The sequence below is a fragment of the Triturus cristatus genome, chromosome 2_2 (assembly GCF_964204655.1).
Source record: "Triturus cristatus chromosome 2_2, aTriCri1.1, whole genome shotgun sequence".
NCBI lineage: Eukaryota > Metazoa > Chordata > Amphibia > Caudata > Salamandridae > Triturus > Triturus cristatus.
The window spans coordinates 353,200,380-353,219,714 of NC_140582.1; the positions used below are offsets into that span (position 1 = coordinate 353,200,380).

General features: G+C 50.7%; 1 protein-coding gene across 2 annotated transcripts in view; it reads left to right on the forward strand.

Annotated features, from left to right (window-relative positions):
• The window catches only part of CENPE (centromere protein E), a 1,911,253-nt gene that overhangs the window by 1,520,984 nt on the left and 370,934 nt on the right, over positions 1-19,335 (forward strand). For both annotated transcript variants that reach the window (XM_085641421.1, XM_085641422.1), the window contains one exon: positions 5,861-6,058. In XM_085641421.1, the coding sequence (XP_085497547.1) occupies positions 5,861-6,058 (198 nt within the window). The remainder of the gene's footprint in view (positions 1-5,860; positions 6,059-19,335) is intronic.

A 19,335-nucleotide genomic window follows, 5' to 3' on the forward strand; every position in this document is an offset into this window, starting at 1 on the left:
CTGGCTCTCTTCCATTTTCGCGCCCTCCTTTCTCTTGTCGGGTTTTCACCTACCGGGTGCTTTAAATGGAAATACCGGCGTGCCGGTACTTTCTACCTGCCCATTTGAAGCATGGGCCCTACCCAGCAGGTATCGGCGGCTTTCCAGCGAGACGCTGTTTGACACCCCAAGTGACTTAGTACAACAAGCACTGGCATAGCCAATAGGTCTCACCTTTGGGACCTTTTAAGTGTTCAGCCATGCAACAGTTGTTGCACCAAGAATATTGTGCTGCATAACTAAATACTTAGAAGGTCCCAAAAGCGAGACCTATTGGCTATGCCAATGCTTGTTTCCTCTGCTGTTGAAGTTCTTCCAAAGAGGGTTCCCTTATCTTGGGACTTAACGTACCCTGTGTGGGGGGGTAGTAGCTGCATATGGCTTGCGCTCTGCTAGAGGGTTCTGGTTGCCTACGGGTGCCTGTTCTCCATGGCGTTTAGGTAGGTTGCTTTTGCTTCCTGTGGTCGTGTGTGCGGCTACTCGTAGTGGTGGCCCTGGCATCTCCTCCTCTCCCTGCTCCTGTCCTGAGGTCTGGGATGATCCTGTGTCTCCCTTGCCGGGCGTCGCCTACTCGGCCTTCCTGGGGCCTTGGGCTGTTCGTCTTGCTTCTAGCTTTGACTGCCGGCGCTGTTCTGGCTGGCCGGCTGCTCTCCATCTGGAGTAGGTTTGCCTTCTTTTTGTAGTTTCCTTGGGCTCTCTAGGCTTCTTCTTCTTTTTCTTCCGCTTTTCCTGTCTTGGCATTGGGCGGAAGCTATGTTGCCTTGTGGGGGAGTGGGGTGCTTCGGCCTCTCAGTCCTTGCCCTTGGTTCCTCTGCTATGGGTGTACAAGCCTCTTCAGCCTTCTTTCCCTCCTACATCCCCTTTGGGACGGTGGGATCCTGCTTGTGGGGGTTCCCTTGGCCTGGCAGGGGCGAGATTCTACCTGGTCCACAGATCTGGTCCCAGGTGGGGCCCTCTGTTCTGCATTGGCTGGTCGGGTCCTTTCGCAGACCCTCCTTCCCAGGGGGTATTGCTAGGGTATCTATTCTACGTGAAGGAAACTGCGGCTAGTAGCATCTATCAGATGTACAAGTTATTTACCTTCGATAACGATGTATCTGGTAGAGACGATTCTAGCCGCAGATTTCTTCACGGCCTGCCCTTCCTCCCCTATTCTGCTATGACCCTTGGGTTGGTCTAGGGTACTCACCTCCCGGTGGGGGGCTGTGTCTCCTGTCAGTGCCTTCCTTGTTCTTGAGGGGTGGCTCCGTCTGGGGGCGGTTCATTCCTCCTTTGGTCCTTTGGAGGATGGGATTCCGGTGCTCCGGTGCCCTGCTGCTGTGGCTACTCTGTGAGAAGTTGGCCTGATGTATGATGTCACTAGTTCTAGTGTACACCTTATATCAGTCCAAATACCCTTATGGTGATTGGTTGTAAAGTCAACCTTATAGACCAGCTATCCTAGTGGTAGCATGGACAAGAGCAGTCTTAGGCTAAACTCTGAATGGCATGTGAAGCCAGCTGTGATACCATATATAATCCCTTGAATACCAAATGAAAGGACACCACAACAGATATATATATAAAATAAAGTGTATTTATTCTAGTCAAACCCTCAGCACTCTTTATGAGATTAGAGGTCAGTACAACACAGTCTTATTTAAGCATACATTAAGTCACACAGGTAAGTAATACAGTTAGGCCCTAGGGGCCATGCAAACCATATACTAAGTAAGTGGTATAAGGACCACTGTCACGGAAATAGAATAGGCCTAGGCCTAGGGAATCGCTGGGGCTACACTACACTAGCGTTAGTTAGGAAGTGGGAGGCCCACGGGATTCGTGTGCAGAGTGGAAACACTCACGCGTAATGCGTAAAAGTCAATAGCAATAGTACAGTTTAGAAAACGGTAGATTTAGGACACTTCCGGAGTAGCTAGGAAGTTGAGACTTGAAAACTAGACACTAGGATAGTCACTATCCTGATGAGCACCGGAGTACCCAAGTTACCTAGCCCACAGGCTGCGGGTGCATAGGGGTGAAGATGCGTCGGTTTTCGTCGTCGACTCCTATGGATGCCTGAAGAAAGATGCTGACAGGCAGTCAGTGAAGAGTGTCCGGTGGATCCCAAGGCTTGGATCAAGAAGAGAAGAAACCTGCAAGCAGAAGGGACAGAGTCAAGGTCACTAGCCAGTGACCACGTGGAACCAGGAAGGAACCAGGCGACGTCGTGAAGATTGCAGGTGAAGGTGAAGCTTGTCGCTGCAGCCAGGAGGACCAGGAAGCGTCGAGGACGACCAGGACCAGGAGGCGAGCTGTCCCACGAAGGCTCTTGCTGTCGGCGGCGTCGAAGTTGGACTAGGACTCACCAAGCCTTGGCAAGCTGAACCCACGAAGAACGGAGGACTTGCTTCTGGTGCAGACCAGGGAGGTCTGGGGTGCTTCTTCTTTGCAGAGAAGCGGGAGCCAGTCTGGAGGAGCCAAACCAGCGCAGAAGATTTCAGGGTGCGTCGTCACAAAGGCCACTAGCCAGCGGGCAAGCAACCGGACAGACGCGGCAAGCAGGAAAATGCAGAAGGGCCCCACGCAGGACTCGTGGAGTGTGGGGGGCTGATCTTCGGTGCAGATGGTGCTTGGGGTTGGGGCTTCTCAATCCCCGGTGCACAACTTCGAGGGTGCCTCAGAAGCTGCGCTTTAAGTTACTAGCCACTTTTCCCAGGTAGCCGGTCCCACGTCGCTCGTCGCCTCCACGGATCTCAGCTTTGCTGTGGATGTGGATCAGGGTCGGAGAAGTCTGGAAGTCAAGGCTCTGGTCGGGCTCTGCAGTCGGTTCCTCGTAGAACGTGGGCAAAGCAAAGGGTAGTCTCTTGATGGTGCCTGTTTGCACAGGGTAGCCACTCCTTGGCTACAAGGGAGATTCTTCAGTCTTCTTCTTTCGTCGAATGTCGAAGGTCCAGAGTTTCTGTTCAAGTTTGCAGGTTCAGGATAATCTCAAGTCTTGAGGCTCAACTCCCACTCTTATACTAATCTGGGGGGCTGGGATACCTGCTAGGTCACGCCTTATGGGTGGGACCTGGGAGGGGGTGGTTACACCCACTTCCCTTTGTCCAGTTTCGCGCCAGAGCTGGGGCTGGAGTGCCCCAGCGCCGGTTTGAACTGGACTATGCAAGGAACACCTTGTGTGCCCCAGGCATGTCTCATTCCTTTCAGCCCACCCTGCCCCAATACACTAAAGGCTGTCTGGGGAGGTGCTAGCACCTCCCCAAGCAGGAAACCTATTGTCCAGGCCTCCCTGGCTGGGATCACTCCCAGCTGCAGGAGGTCAGACTTGTGTCGTGGCAGCAGCATCCATTTTGTGATGCTGAGGCTTTGGTCAGAGGCTAACAGTGAAGTATGATTTTAACATGTCTTTCCCTCTAGAAGGGGGGAATAATATCCTCATGTCCAGAAATGGCATGGGGGTATTATTCCACAGTGTTAGACACCTTACACGACATGTTTCGATAAAGCCAAACCATAGTTACCATAACCGTCTAAGATTATAAGGCACTTTAAGAGTATATGGTAGGCTATATCATAGAACAGCTATAAGGACTTGGTTCCGAAAGCTGCAGACAGGCTCAGCTCATGCTAGAGCACCATCTCACATGTTACCAAGCACTCTGCCTCCAGGATTGTTAAGGCCTGCCATAGGAGTGACTGATAGGTACACATGTGTCTATATGTAAGTTAGGTATAGGAATACTACACCTAAGCAAGGGGTGATTACACGACCTTGCCCCAGCTGAGTGATCAGCCAGTTGTGTCAAAATGGAAGGCCAGGCCAGGGGTGGCATAATACATGCTGCAGCCCCTGGTAGGCCTAGGGTACACCTATGCCCTGGGTACCTAGGGTACACTGTACAGGGGCCAATAAGGTGATCCTATCCAAATGGGTTATGCACCTAAAGTACATAGTATTAATTTAGAGAGAGAACAGCAGGGCTGTGGGTCTGATTAGCAGGCCCACAGCCACATCTAAGTCGAAAACCAGTAAAGCAAAAGCAAAAAGTGGGGGTGAACATAGAAAGCAGACCCTACTCTCCTACACACTCCAGATTGGGGGGATTGCTTTCTATCCCTGTCCTCCCTCCCCCCCCCCCTCCCTTCCATTGCTATCCTCTGCTTAAGGGTCATCTAGCCTTGTGGGTGGTTGCCCTCTAGGTTGGGGTGGCTTGGAGGTTTGTTGTCCCTGTCTGTCTTGGGACTGGTCCCATTCCTTTCTCAGGATAGGGGGGTGGGTTTCCTACATGTGCCATGACTTTTACGCATGTTCGTGCCTCCAATGCACAGGGATGGGAGGTTGTCTATGTGCTGGCAGGGTGACTGCGCAGGTTTCTGCTTGCTCTTCTTCTTTCTTCTTTCCCTGCCCTTGGGTTCTGCGGTGTTGGCACTACTCTGGTGGTGGTGTTAGTCACCGTTTCTTTCCAATTTTTCTGCTCTTCACACACTGTTCCCATGCTTCCACAGTTTTTTAACTGGTGGTTCCGCGTTGTGGTGCGAAAAGTTCTCCAAAGAAAACTGACGTAGGCGCACCGGGTCGGGTCTTATGTGACCTCGCTGACGTTACGTATGTGGACGACGCCTGGGCGGAGTCGCGTGATGTCGCCCCGCCCCCGGCGCGCAGGGATTCTGTGGCAGAAAAGTCTCACGTCTGTGGATAATTCTATGTGAAGGAATGTGCGGTTAGAATCGTCTCTACCAGATACATCGTTACCGAAGGTAAGTAACTCGTACATTTAGTCAGGAGTGGCGGCTGTGTAGGTAAGATGCGGAGCTCACAAGGAGGGCATGATGTTCACAGAGGGTGAGACAACTTGATGAAGTAAGTTGGGGGAGGTTTGGGCAGCCTTATTGGTACCCAGAGAACTAAGGATGGCATCTAACTGTGTGATCCCATAGAGTGTGACTACAGGGTCTGCTCCCTCGGAGCGATCGTGTTGTAAAGAAATTCCACATAAATATATTTTCACTTCGAATACACTTCTAGATGTTCACTGGGTATCTCCTAATGTGAGATGGAGGTGCCAGCTTGTGTAGGATATACTGCATGGCTTATAAGCGTTGCATGGGCAATGCCTATGTTCCATGTTATCTACTGCTTCCATGTAATCATGATGTCTCTCATTTTGTATCTACAACAGAAAATTCACAAGACGTGGTATGGTGTATCATAAGTTGCGATCAGTTATAGTTGCACCGCACGGCGTAGAGCATCCGGCACCATTCCTGACGAAAGCCATACTGACTCAGTAGGCACTTATTTGAAATGGCTGAAACGTACACCAAGATTAAGGATGTGCAAGACCATTTACGGCTTATAGAACATCCACCATGGTTTTTTAAACTTGCCCATGGTTACCTTTATTAAAGCATACCTTAAATGGCTGGCGACCTTGAGACAATTTTAAATTAACTTTTCTCACTTGAGTTTCCCAAACACAAACCCACTCCGCTGTAACTCCCTGTGATGAAGCATGCCACCAACTAGTGTTGGTGGGTGAGGGTTCCTTTATAAACCCTTAGGGTTTCCCTATCTCTTTGAGTAAGGAACATATCAGGAGTACGTTTACTGTGGTAGCGAGTTCATTTTCATTACTTTTATATCTGCAGGACAAGATAACCAACGTTTTGCGTTTATTAGACCTTCTCAATGAAGTTTGTTTTAGTTATTTCTGTACTTCATAAAGGCACCCAAAATGATCATGGTTTGTTTGCCTCACCATTATTAGAAAGCCGTGATTTGAACATTTATGGTTATTGAATTGTGTTTAAAACCATCGCGTTTGTTTTTCTTTTACAGACATTTGGAAAGTTTAAGACAATAAAAGCTAAGGACTATTCAAAGTTATGTAATGAGTTGCTTCAAGAAAAAAAAGAGAATAATACAGAACTGCTGAAAATATTACAGAGTGATGCTCTTGGTGGTGGTGGCCATATTGCAGTGGAAGAAAACCAAAGGCTTTTTAGTAAATTGCATATCACACAAGAAGAACTAAAGGTGAAACCTATTTTTTTTTGGTTTGGTTTTTGCAGCAGTAAACTCCGTAGATCCCATTTATCTGTTCCCCACAGACTTGTTTATGGCCTTTGCTGGTTTTTCTTCAAATCTTTTTCATGTTGTATATTGTGATAACTCCTTGGGTATATAAATAAGTGTGCCCTTCTAATTCAAGACACTCTTTTGGTTTACTTTGTATTGATTTGGTTCTCATGTGTTTTTGCTGTGTCTAGTTAGTGATCATGACTTCTAATATACACTTCTAACCACACATTTCTCACCTTTTGAATATTCCCAGGCTTCAGACTAAACATTTCAACTGTACTCTGCATGTCATAAGGTGGCACCTTGCAGATCCGCATTGAAGTAGCTCCTCCCCGCAAGTGGCTTGTGGGGCATATATAGGCATCACTCCTGCGCACTGACATCAGTTTCTTTCTTTCTGTGACTCCAGGCACATATCTGGAGCTCCCTCTCATCCATCGGAGCTATTTGCCTCGAATTGTCAACTAAATTTCTACTTTGTGCTATGATAGGTTTTAAGCCCTGTAGGGATTGTCCCAAGCAATTGTCTGTAACAGATCCTCATCAGGTGTGCCTGGGGTCGAGCCATGACTCCAAGGCCTGTGGAGGCTATGTGTCGATAAACCTGAAGTTCATCAGGAAATACACAGCGAAACTCTACTTCGCCAAGCATAAGACGTTTTTGTGACAGGACTGTTCCAACTCTCACCTCGCATCCAAACTTCGCTCTTGGTCCCGTTCCCAGTCTCGTCAGAGCTACTCCAGAGGTTGGCCTTCGTCATTCTCCCTGTCCTCAGGTAAGCGTAAAAAACAAGAAGTTGGAGCGGGATCCAATTCCTCACACCACTGGCATTCGCATTCGCATTCACCTACACAGGCAATGGAATGGTGCCACCCTTCTCATTCTCGCTCCCAAAGTCGACCGATTTCTGAGCTAAATCCGAAGCGGATTTCAGCAGAATCGGAGTTTCCAGGGCCTTTAGCAACGCTTCATCAGATTGAAGAATTCCACACAGCCATGCACCAGCTCTTTATATCCCTGCAGACTCCCCCTGGCATGTCTTGGGGCCCCAAGGAGCCAAGACTCCTTACACTTGGGATACCACCTGCAGATTTGCCCTCTGCACCAGCTGAACCCTTCACTCTTAACTTGTCTCTGGCTCTTATTTCGATTCTGACTGACGCCACAACCTGCCCTGGGCATATCAATGACAACTTCGCCATCTGAAGTAATCCTGATTGTCCTTTCTCACGCCGGTCCGACCTCAGCCGACGTCACGCCAAAATCCGCCCGAGGAAGCAGCTTCCCCTGCTTGACATACAGCAGCCTATACAACATTCTTTCCATTCCTTCTTTGAAACTGACAAATTGAAAATTATCATTACTTGAGTTGGAGGTAGAAAAAAATGTCTTAACAACGGTCCTCCAAACAGGGCAACCATCTTCTGAGCCCCTTATTGCCTTTCAGGAGGTGCTAACCAATACATTATTGGAGGCATGGGCCATCTGCCCCCCGCCTCCAATAGACAAATTGCCAGAGTTTGTCACCCTGATTCAACCGGCCCAGGTTTTCTTTCACAGCACCCCTCACCGGAAAGCCTAGAGGTGCAAGTTTCCACCAGTTGCTCTAATCTCAACACATTTCCCACCACTCCAGCTGAGTGGAAACATTCAGCAAACTTGTCTTTTCTTCTACCACCTTGGCCCTCTACACTGTTAATGTTTGTTGGGACAATACTCACACGTCATTTGGGATTTGGTGGCACAAGTCTGCCCTTATGTGCCCAAAGACCCTCGCCCTGTACTTTTTCAGCCGATCCAAGATGGTTGCGATTCAGCCAAGTTCACAATTCGTTGTGGCTTATACATCACCGATTCCATCGACAGGGCCTAGGCACTAGCGTTGCCATTTACCACCATGCGTTTTTCAGGCGATGTCCAGCCCTCCTTCATGGACATGCCCTTTGGGACTTTCCTGTTTGGGGATAAAAGCTAATTACACTCGAGTGCTTTAAGGAGAGCAGGGCTGTACCGCTCTCACGCTGAGCCTTGCCTCACCAACTACAACAGTTCCACCACTTCTTTTGTGTTTATTGCTGAGGTGTCCCTTATCGCCAACCCATCCACCGCCTACAAGCAACCCAGCAGTTTCGTAGTAGATGTCGCAGTGCCCACCACCCTCAAGGCCAAGGTCAATGTGCCACCCAGCCTAAACCTCTTTAGTGTGCCCTCGCAGGGACACAGTCACCTGATGGGAAGCAGAATACACGGATTCTTACTGGCGTGACGAGCGACCACATTGGACAGGTGCCTTCTACAGTTTGTGCACAAGGGATACGCGTTGGCCTTTCTCTACTCTGCCGCACTTTCAACCGTTCCCTCGGCGACTGATGAAGCACCATTTCTCCATTTGGCAGCAGGAAGTGTAAGCATTTTTGTCCAAAGGAGGTGTCGACAGGGAGTTAGAAGTCTGGGGTGGTTATTATTCCAGCTACTTTCTGGTGCCAAAGTAGGATAGAGGTCTTCACCCTATTGTAGACCTGTGCCCTCTCGATGCCGTCCTCTGGAAGGTGAAATTCAAGATGCTAATCCTGACCCAGGTCTTGTTTGTTCTCGACCCTGGAGACTTGATGGTAGCGTTAGGCCTGCAGGACGCTTTTTTTCCATATTTCTATCTTACAAGCCCTCGGCGCTACTTGCGGTTCGTGGTGGGAGAGGAACATTTTCAGTTTGCTGTGTCCCTTTGGTCTTACAAGCACCCCTCTGCTGTTCACAAAAGTCATTACGTGGTAGCAGCTCACCTTCGGAGGGCAGGGGTGCTAGTCTTCCCCTGCCTCTACAACTGGCTTTCAAACGTGGGGTTGCCCCAGGCAGTAATCAACCCACTGCCAGACTATGGTGAACCACCTTCTGTGGAGTTCACTATCGTGACTTCTTCTCAGACACTCCCCTCATTGGAGCCCTTCTGGACATGGTTTGCTTTCATACCTTTTCCCGGGAAACAGTCCAGGGTATTTAGGCTCTTTTCCAAGGAATCTATAACTAATAGTCTCTTTCAGATGATCAAGTTACTTACCTTCGGTAATGATATATCTGTAAGAGACATATATTAGTTATAAATTCCTTACCGCCCCACCCATTCTCCCCTCTCTGAAAACTGACTTCTAGCGTAAGGGACTCCCTTTCAGGGCCCTAGTTTTGTGCACCAGTGGTCAGTGGCTTGCATGGCTCTGCGCTTCTGGCGTGGAATGTTGTGGAAATAACTGAGGTCAGCGTGCAGGGGCTGCGTCTAAGTAGATACCGCAACGTCATCCCGACGATGCCAACGACTAACGCAGGGTCGACGCCACCTACCGACACGCAAGGGTACTGCTGTGAGAAGTTGGCCTGATATATGTTGTCCACTAGTTCTAGTGGGCACCTTGTATCAGTCCAAACAATCCCTTATGGTGAATTGGTTAAAGGCAACCTTTATTGAAAGCTATCCTAGTGGTAGCTATGGAGAGCAGCCTTCAGACTAAGTCTTGAAGGAATGTAAAGCAGCTTGTTTTACCAGTCTATAACCTTTTGAATGATCAAATGAAAGGACAACCACACCAGGTATATATTTAAAATGTATGTATTTAAGATCAAACACACCCCTCTAGTCTCTTTATGAGACTGGAGTTCGAAGTACTTAGGTTACAAGTGAGTTATCAACAATATTAGCACAAATACACGATTGGGCCCCAAACCATATACCAAAAAAGTGGTATAAGAACCACGACTGAACTAGACACAAGGCCTAGAGCCTGTAGAATCGCTGGGACCGCAAGGAACCACCCAAGGTAGTGACACAAGGGACCCACGGGGGCCGTGTGCAGTGTGTGAACACAGCCGCGGGTTCCGTTAGCTTCTATGGGCAATGTTGCAGTTAGAAATTTAAAGATTAGGGAAACCTAGAATCGAATCAGGACCAAACCCTTTTGGACTTAAGCACCTCCAGGGCTAGCACCCACGGGGGCACCGGAGTACTCGTGTTACCGCACCCAGGTAAGCCGGGTGCATAGGTTTCTTTTGGTGTCGGGTCGCGTCATCGATTTCAATAGAAGCTGGCGAAGAAGTGCTGCTGCCGTGAAGAGGAGAAGTGTCTGCAGAGATCCAAGCCTGGATCTAGGATGTAAGAAACCTGAAAGCAGAGGGGGCAGAGTCTGGGTCACTAGCCAGTGACCGAGGGCAGGATGGACCAATGCCCACAGATGTCGGGTGCTTCAGGTGAGTTGATGGGTGCCTTGACTCTTCAGCCACGAGGTCCAGGAGGCATCGACGAAGTCCACAAGCTGGATTCGAGATGTCCCACGAAGTCTGTCGAGTGCTGCGGTGTCGGCGACCAGATTGGACCCAACAAGCCTTGGCAACGGCAAGTCTCGTGGAAAGAGAAGGAGGACGTCGGTGCAGACCAGCAAGGTCTGTGGGACTCACCCAGCGAGGGTAAGGCAGGGCACGTCTGGAGCAACCAGGAAAGCCCAAGCAGAAGAGGAGTTACCTTCGTGGGGACTCACTAGCCAACGGGCTAGCGATCGCGAAGGAGCCTCGAGCAGTTGGCACTGGAAACTGGCCCACAGGTCACTCGTGGGGTGGAGGCCAGAGATCTTCGGTGAAGTCAGTGCTCAAGGCTGTAGCTTCTCGGAGCCCAAAGCAGAACTTCAGTGAAACACAAGAAGTCGATGTACCAGCAATAGTACGCGGTGCCCTGGGGTCACGGTTCCTCGTCACCCACGATAGCCACGGGCCTCAGCTTTGCTGTGGACTGAGGGTAGCCTTGGGTAAGTCAGGAAATCCACCTCTGGTGATGCAGAGACTTCGGCGTCCAACGGGACCTTCGGAATTGCAGACCGGACAGTTGCTTTTTTGGTGCCTGCCAAGCAGGGGAGTCACTTCTTGACCCCAAGGGAGATTTCTTCAGTCTTCTAGTCAGGATAGAAAGTCAAAGGTCCAGGATATATATTGCAGAGTTTCGTCCAGGGTAATCTAAAGTCACAAGGACTGGGTTCCCATACTTATACTAAGTTTTAGGGTTGGACATACTCTAGGGACCCACCTATTGGAGGGTTTGGAAAGAGGGGTTGTTCTCATCCAGGGGATACTCATCAAAGTCATAATCTATGAATAATCCCCGCCCATGTGCGGGATCCCGGAGCATATAGAAAATACATATATATACATATATATATACATATGTGAAAACATATAAATGCAGCCTAATAATGTTCAAAACATGGCAATGCTGTAAATTACATATTTTTGCATAGTAGTGCCCCCGTAACCCGTAAGGAAAAAAGGAAGCATCAGGCAAATTATAACACCGCACTGCTTTATTGCCATAAAGCAACATGTAATTGTAGGCATTCGCCAGTAGGCTGCAGTAGAGTATCAAGAAACCAAGAAAACTGACACCCTGCCTTTAAGGCATTAGAGTAGGGGGACCGTGCCTTTAAGGCCTGCCTGTGACCCCCTGCTCCCATGATGCACTACAGGTGGCAGTTGGGCCAGTTCTTTTTTCCGGCTCCTTCTGTGAGGATCCTGGAGCTTGAGCTCTTCAGTTTTTTGACTGAAATTTTTAATTACAGCTTCGAAGTTTTCTGGCTTTTAAGGGCTAATTCTGCTGGTTTCCAGTGAATTTTCCAATTTTTTCCAGTCAGAATGTCTCCTTTATTTAGGAAATGCCCTTCTTGTGGCAATAAAATGGCACTGGCGGATCCACACTCGGTGTGTATTGTGTGTTTACCATCAAAACACGATCCTGACCAGTGTCAGACGTTCTCTAAGCGCACTCTGAGGGACAGAGAGCGCATTAAACTGCATGCAAGACTGGAGAAGGAACGAAGCCGTCGTGAAGGCGAGCATTCCTCATCAAGACCACCTTCTTCAGCTACGCAAGTACAGAAACGGCGACATACCAGCTCCCCGGGCTCCAAGAAGACCAGGAGTCCAAGAGGTTCGCCGTCGACGTCGAGGATGCCGGCGAAAAGGCAGAGAACTTCGGCTTCGAGGGATTCATCCCACCATCAAGAGTCTCCGCCGCGCAAAAGTAAGTCGGCGTCGAGAGGCGGCCTTTCGGGCTTGAAGGCTGCTAGTCTGGTGACATCTGGACTGTCTCCGTCGACGTCGAGGCTTCCGTCGACGTCGAGACACTCTCCGCCACCCTCGAGGGGGTCGACGTCGAGAGATGCGGCGACGTACATTCCGCCGCGAGTGGGCCGGTCGCCATCGATGGTTACCCCCACTCGGCGACATAGAAGGTCGACGTCGAGAGGAAGATCGACGTCAAGACCACCACATCGACGTCGAGAGAGGTCGACGTCGAAGTCGCCCAGTCGACGTCGAGAGAGGTCGATGGCGAAGTCGCCCAGTCGACGTCGAGAGAGGTCGACGGCGAAGTCGCCCAGTCGACGTCGAGAGAGGTCGAAGTCGCTTGGTCGACGGCAGGAGAGGTCGACGTCTAAGTCGCCCAGTCGACGTTGAGAGAGGTCGACGTCGAAGACACGGCCGACGTCGAGGTCATCTAGCCGACGTCAGGTGCCAGAGAAGAGGAGATCGACGTTGAGGTCTCCGCGATCGGCGTCGAGACCAGAACGGCATACCTCACACTTGCCGATGGTGACGCAGACGTCGTCGACGTCAAGGGATTCGACGTCGAGGGCGAAAACTGGACCGCCCTCGGAGAGGTCCCCAGGAGAACAGTCATCATCTCCGGGACTGCACGTCGTGCAAATATCTCCGGAAGCATCACCCGAGGCTCCAGAGCGGTTTGGACTGTCACCGCGCTGGTTACGAGATGTGGGCGCTGGCGCATGTCGGAGTCCGGGATCGGACTACTCCCGCATGTATTCCCCACCGCGCAGGAGTAAATCGCCTCCGAGGGATCCAAGGCCAATTTCACCACGCCGGTCTCGTTCCAGGGACCGTCGCACCGCGCCAAAACGTCCAAGATCTCCGTCCAAGCGCAGATCAGGATCAAGGGCTCACCATAGCGAACGCTCCCACAAGAGGCGACGCACCAGGTCGTCCACTGGGACTTCATCCACAAGATCCTCAGTCCGGAACTACTCTCCTACTTTTTCATCCACGCCTCCATCGCGAGTGTCTCCGATGGATGACATTATAACTTTCTCGGACGTCCTGGGTAGAGGGGCGCAGAAGTTGAACATCGCACTGCACGTCCCTCAGGCACCCACTTCTGTGATCTTTGACACTTTACACCATCGGTCAGCTCCCAGACCTCTGCTCCCGTTGGTGCCAGGATTGTTAGAACCAGCGATGGCCATGTTCCTTACACCGGCTACAGCGGGCTCGGTCCCCTCGAGAATAGCAAAGAAGTACAAGGCTCCGACCGAGGACCCTTTATTCTTGAGGGCGGACCCGCCAGCGGATTCGGTGATAGTGGCGGCGGCCATGAAGTCTCACTCAGCCTCAGTATCTGCTTCTGTCCCCCCTGAGAAGGACAGCAAGTTGATGGACTCCTACGGCAGGAGAATGTGCAACACCTCTGCCTCGCACATGAAGGTCGCTAGCGCTTCAGCCCTGCTGGGGAGGTATGATCGTTCCCTATGGGATTCCCTGGCCAGATTCGTGGAGAAATTGCCTAGGGAGGACAGGCAGGACTTCACGGAGATCCTCCATGAAGGCGGACTGGTGGCCAACCAAGTAATAAGCGCAGCGGCGGATGCATCAGACCTAGCCGCGCATGGCTACTCCCATGGCATCTGCTCCCGCCGTTCGGCCTGGCTCAGATTAACGGGCCTCAAACCAGATGCGCAGAAAAGAATTCTTAACCTGCCGTTTAATGGATCATCGCTATTTGGAGCTCATGCGGACGACCAAATGAGCAAGATGAAAACGGAATTGGACACCGTAAAGGCTGTGGGGCTGGAAAAACGCAGAGTTCCGCAAGCGCTTTCGCCAGGGCGACAAACGTGCTTTTCACCAGCGCGTTCAAACGCCCCAATGGTCCTCTCAAAACCAACAGAGGTCCCAGTTCCAGCAAAGGGGCCGGGGCAGAGGAAGAGGAAATGCTAAACAGCAGCAGTCCTCTAACAAGCAACCTCCCAAACAGTGAAAACTTACTTCCTCCGCGCTCGTTCGCCACTCCGGTAGGAGGAAGTATCACCGCTCACCTGGCAGAGTGGAATGCAATTACAAACGACAGATGGGTGCTGAGTATTGTAGAGTGTGGCTACTTGCTGAGGTTCAAATCTCCCCCTCCGCAGGTACCCCCACGGAAACAGCCACTCCCTACCAGCCAAAACAAGCTTTTAAAGGACGAAGTTGCCACTCTCCTCTCCAAAAACGCCATAGAGGAAGTTCCAAACAGGCAGAGAAATCAGGGAGTGTATTCCCGGTATTTCCTTGTTCAGAAAAGAGGAGCGATCGGAGACTACAGACCCATCCTCGATCTCCGCCTACTCAACATATTTCTCAAAAGAGAAAAATTCAGGATGCTAGCACTGCACCAGATCTTCCCACATCTACACCAGGGGGACTGGATGTGTGCCATTGACTTACAGGATGCATACTTCCACATTCCTGTCTCAGTGAAACATCGGAAGTTTCTCAGATTTTGCATCTTTCGCCAACATTATCAATACAAGGTCCTGCCATTCGGCCTCAAGTCCGCGCCACGAACATTCTCAAAGTGCATGGCGGTGGTGGCTGCATTTCTCCGCAAACGGAAGATATTCGTCTATCCCTATCTAGACGACTGGCTCTTAAAAAGTTCCACTCCGGCTCGACTCCAGAGTCATCTCTCGTTCTGCCTAAACCTTCTACACTCGTTGGGCCTTCAGGTCAACTACAGGAAGTCGATCCTCAATCCAACTCAGCGGATCCACTACCTGGGCGCCTCTTTAGACTCCTCAAGCGCAAGCGTGTGTCCTTCGGAGGAGAGGTTATCCTCCATGCTGCAAAAAAGCCGCACGCTTCTCAGCGCGGAATATCCCACAGCCAGACAAGTGTCATCTCTCCTGGGATCCATGGCCTCGTGCATCTACATCGTGCCCAACGCACGTCTGCACATGCGACCTCTGCAACAAGACCTAGAGGATCAGTGGTCGCAGAGGTCCGACCGCTGGGAAGATCACATTACCCTTCATCAAGCTGCCAAAGATTCCATCCGGTGGTGGATGAAGCGCTCCCATCTGCTTCACGGCGTCCCTTTCCATCAGGCGCCTCCGACACAGACCGTGGTCACAGACGCCTCCATGCAGGGCTGGGGGGCTCATATGGGCCGGCTTCAAGTACAAGGTCTCTGGTCCGCTACCGAACAGAGCTATCACATCAACTTCTTGGAGCTCCGAGCAGTCCATCTCGCTCTCAAGTCCCTGTACCCATCCCTGCAGACCGACTATGTTCAGGTTCAGACGGACAACACCACAACTATGTTCTATCTGAACAAGCAAGGAGGGACCAGATCACGGGTCCTGTCTCTGGAGGCCCAGTCAATCTGGAAATGGCTTCTGGCGAGAAACCTGACTATCGTCGCTGTTCACCTGCCAGGGACCCTGAACGTGCAGGCGGACGGCCTCAGCAGAGACTTCGTCGAAGCGCACGACTGGGTGCTCAACGAAGACGTCGCTCAAGACATCTTCCGCTTGTGGGGCATACCGGACATCGATCTGTTCGCAGACGCGGACAACAAGAAATGCCCCGTCTTCGCCTCCAGGTTCCCTCAACGAGGGTCGCAGGGGAACGCGCTTTTGATCAGCTGGTCGAGGACATTGCTTTACGCTTTTCATCCTCTCCCTCTCATCCCGGCTGTGATTCAGAAGTTCTACAGGGCCAGAACTCGGATGATCCTAATAGCACCGGAGTGGCCCCGGCAGTGGTGGTACCCAGATCTACTCCAGCTGTCGGAGGTACCACAGAGGAGGTTGCCATGCCTGCCGAACTTGCTGACCAAGGACAAGGGGAGAGTGTTCCACCCCAATCTCCCCTCCCTCCTCTTGACGGCATGGCTCCTGAATTCATCCAGTACGGACATTTAGATCTTCCACCGGACTGTATGAGCATTCTTCGGGAGGCAAAGAGGCCCTCCACGAGGAAGTCGTATGGCTTTAAATGGAAAAGATTCTGCTTCTGGTGTAGAGATAACGCCCTTGATCCGATCCGGGGTCAAGAACAGGTTATTCTCCCCTACTTACTGTACTTGGCGAAGTCTGGGTTAAAGTACTCGTCCATCAGAGTACACTTAGCTGCTATTACAGCCTATAGGAAGTCTCCTACCCAGACCTCATTCTTTCAGATGCCAGTGGTAAAGGATTTCTTAGAAGGGCTTAAGAAAGTTTACCCACCTGTGAGGTCTCCTTCCCCTTCCTGGGAACTTAACATCGTTCTCTCTAAGCTGATGGGAGCTCCTTTTGAGCCGATTCATAAGGCCTCCTTGCAACATTTGACCTGGAAGGCTGCCTTCTTAGTAGCCATCACTTCGGCCCGTAGGGTTAGTGAAATTCAGGCCCTTTGCTGCAAGGAACCTTACACTGTGTTTCATGCTAATAGGGTGGTGCTCCGTACTCATCCGAGCTTCCTGCCCAAGGTGGTTTCGGACTTCCATATTAATCAGGTGATCACGTTGCCCACCTTCTTTCCTCAGCCGACCACTCCCCCGGAGAGAGCTCTACACTCTCTTGGTTTTGAAATTCTATCTAGCTAAGACCCTTACTCTTAGAAAGTCAGACAGGCTCTTTGTTAACTATGGGCCCACTAATACCGGGCTGGCTGCGGCCAAGAGGTCTATCTCTAGATGGATTGTCTCTTGTATAGCTTTGGCTTACCAACTGTCCCACAAAGTTCTACAGGGTAAACCTAGAGCACACTCTACTCGAGGGAAAGCTTCTACTGTAGCACTCCTTCGCAACGTTCCCATATCTGAGATCTGTAAAGCGGCTACATGGCGCTCAGTCCATACTTTTACGCGCCATTACTGCCTAGATTCAGACGCGCAGGCCGACGCCCAGGTGGGGCAGGCTTCTCTGAGGAACCTGTTTGCATAACTGTAAATGCAAAATGTGTTTTGCTGTTTGTTTTTTAACTGTTTTTTGCTCGTCCGTGAGACTTTGGGTATGGGCTTGCTACTCTATTCATAGATTATGACTATTGATGAGTATCCCCTGGATGAGAAGGATTAGTTACTTACCTGTAATCCTAGTTCTCATCCAGGGGTATACTCATCAAAGTCATAAGCGACCCACCCACCTCCCCGGACGAGCAATGTTTTCTCTTTAAATAAGTAATGTATGGAAGGCAGATCTACTCTGGTGCGGAGGCACCGCCAAAAAGAACTGGCCCAACTGCCACCTGTAGTGCATCATGGGAGCAGGGGGTCACAGGCAGGCCTTAAAGGCACGGTCCCCCTACTCTAATGCCTTAAAGGCAGGGTGTCAGTTTTCTTGGTTTCTTGATACTCTACTGCTGCCTACTGGCGAATGCCTACAATTACATGTTGCTTTATGGCAATAAAGCAGTGCTGTGTTATAATTTGCCTGATGCTTCCTTTTTTCCTTACGGGTTACGGGGGCACTACTATGCAAAAATATGTAATTTACAGCATTGCCATGTTTTGAACATTATTAGGCTGCATTTATATGTTTTCACATATGTATATATATATATGTATATATATGTATTTTCTATATGCTCCGGGATCCCGCACATGGGCGGGGATTATTCATAGATTATGACTTTGATGAGTATACCCCTGGATGAGAACTAGGATTACAGGTAAGTAACTAATCCTTACACCCATTTCCTTTGTCCAGTTTCGCGCCAGAGCAGGGGCAGGTAGCCCCTGCAACCGTTTGAACTGAACTATGCACTGGGACACCAAGTGTGCCCCCAGTGCAGGACTTCAAAGCACCAGAGTGTTCCCGCCCAGCCCCAATACACATCTGCCTGTCTGGGGAGGTGGTCACACCTCCCTGGAACAGGAAACTTATTGTCCAGGCCTCCCCTGCCGGAGTTTCGGTCAGCAGCAGGAGGCCAGACCCGTGTCTGTGGCAGAGGCATCCATTTTGTGATGCCAGGGCTCTACTACTTAGACCAGTGTGAACACATCTCTCCCTCTAGAAGGGTGGAATGCTACCCCCGCCGCCAGAAATGTCAGTGGGGGGTAGTATTCCAAAGCGTTTGACACCCAACACGACATGTTTCCGTGCAGCCATCCCAAAGTTAGCATTTACCGCGAGGTTATAATGCACTTAAGAGTATATGGTCAGGCTGCACCACAAGCAGCATCAGAGGAGATACTCCGAACACTGCAGAGGGACTCTGCTCATGCAGAGGCACCCTCTCACATAAAAACCAAGCACTCTGCCTTCAGGATTGTTAAGGCCTGCCATAGGAGTGACTTCTAGGTTTTATATGTGTGTGCAATGGTAGTGATATAGGTAGCCTATACCACTGTAAGGGGTGCAAGCACACCCTTACCCAGGCTGCAGTAGCAGACTTGTGGTGCTATTTTGAGTGCTTCCCAGGGGTGGCATAATATATGCTTCAGGCCCTGGTAGGCCTCTGAGGTACCTATGCCCTAGGTACATAGTATACTATATACTAGTGGCTTATAAGGCACTCCAGAATCCAATTAGATATGTACCCAATATACATGCAAACCATTTCAGAGAGGAAGCAGCTAGGCTGTGGTCCTGATTAGCAGGGCCACAGCCAGACTAAGGTAGAAAAACAGTGAATCTGAAAGAAACACGTTAGTTAAATTCCTCACCTTAGAATATCCCCAGGCGTCAGGCTGGATCCGGAAAGATTTTTTGTAGCAATACCCCTTGCGCATCGCTAGGCGTCGTCTCCGGCTCCGCGTCCGTCGTTGGCGTCGTGCGCCGGAATGACATCGTCGGAGTACTTAGACGCCGCCCTCGCGCGCTGACATCAGTTCTTCTTTTTTCCACGCCAGACAGCGCTGATCCGGGAAGAGCTTACTCCTTAGTCAATTTTTGACTAAACTTTTTTGACTCTTATTGGTCTTCTGTCGACTCGACTCTGGTGCCGGTAGGATGCCTGGGTTTAAAGCCTGTGACTCCTGTCATCGGCTGATGTCGGTGACGGACCACCATCGCCGGTGCCTTTACTGCCTGGGGGCCGACCACGACGCACAGTCGTGCCCCCGATTGTCTGGCCTTGACCTCGAAGGCTAGGCAGGAGTGGTCCCGTAAGCTTCTTGAGCTTCGGCACTCGGCTCCGCGCCGCTCACGGTCCTGGTGGAGGTCCA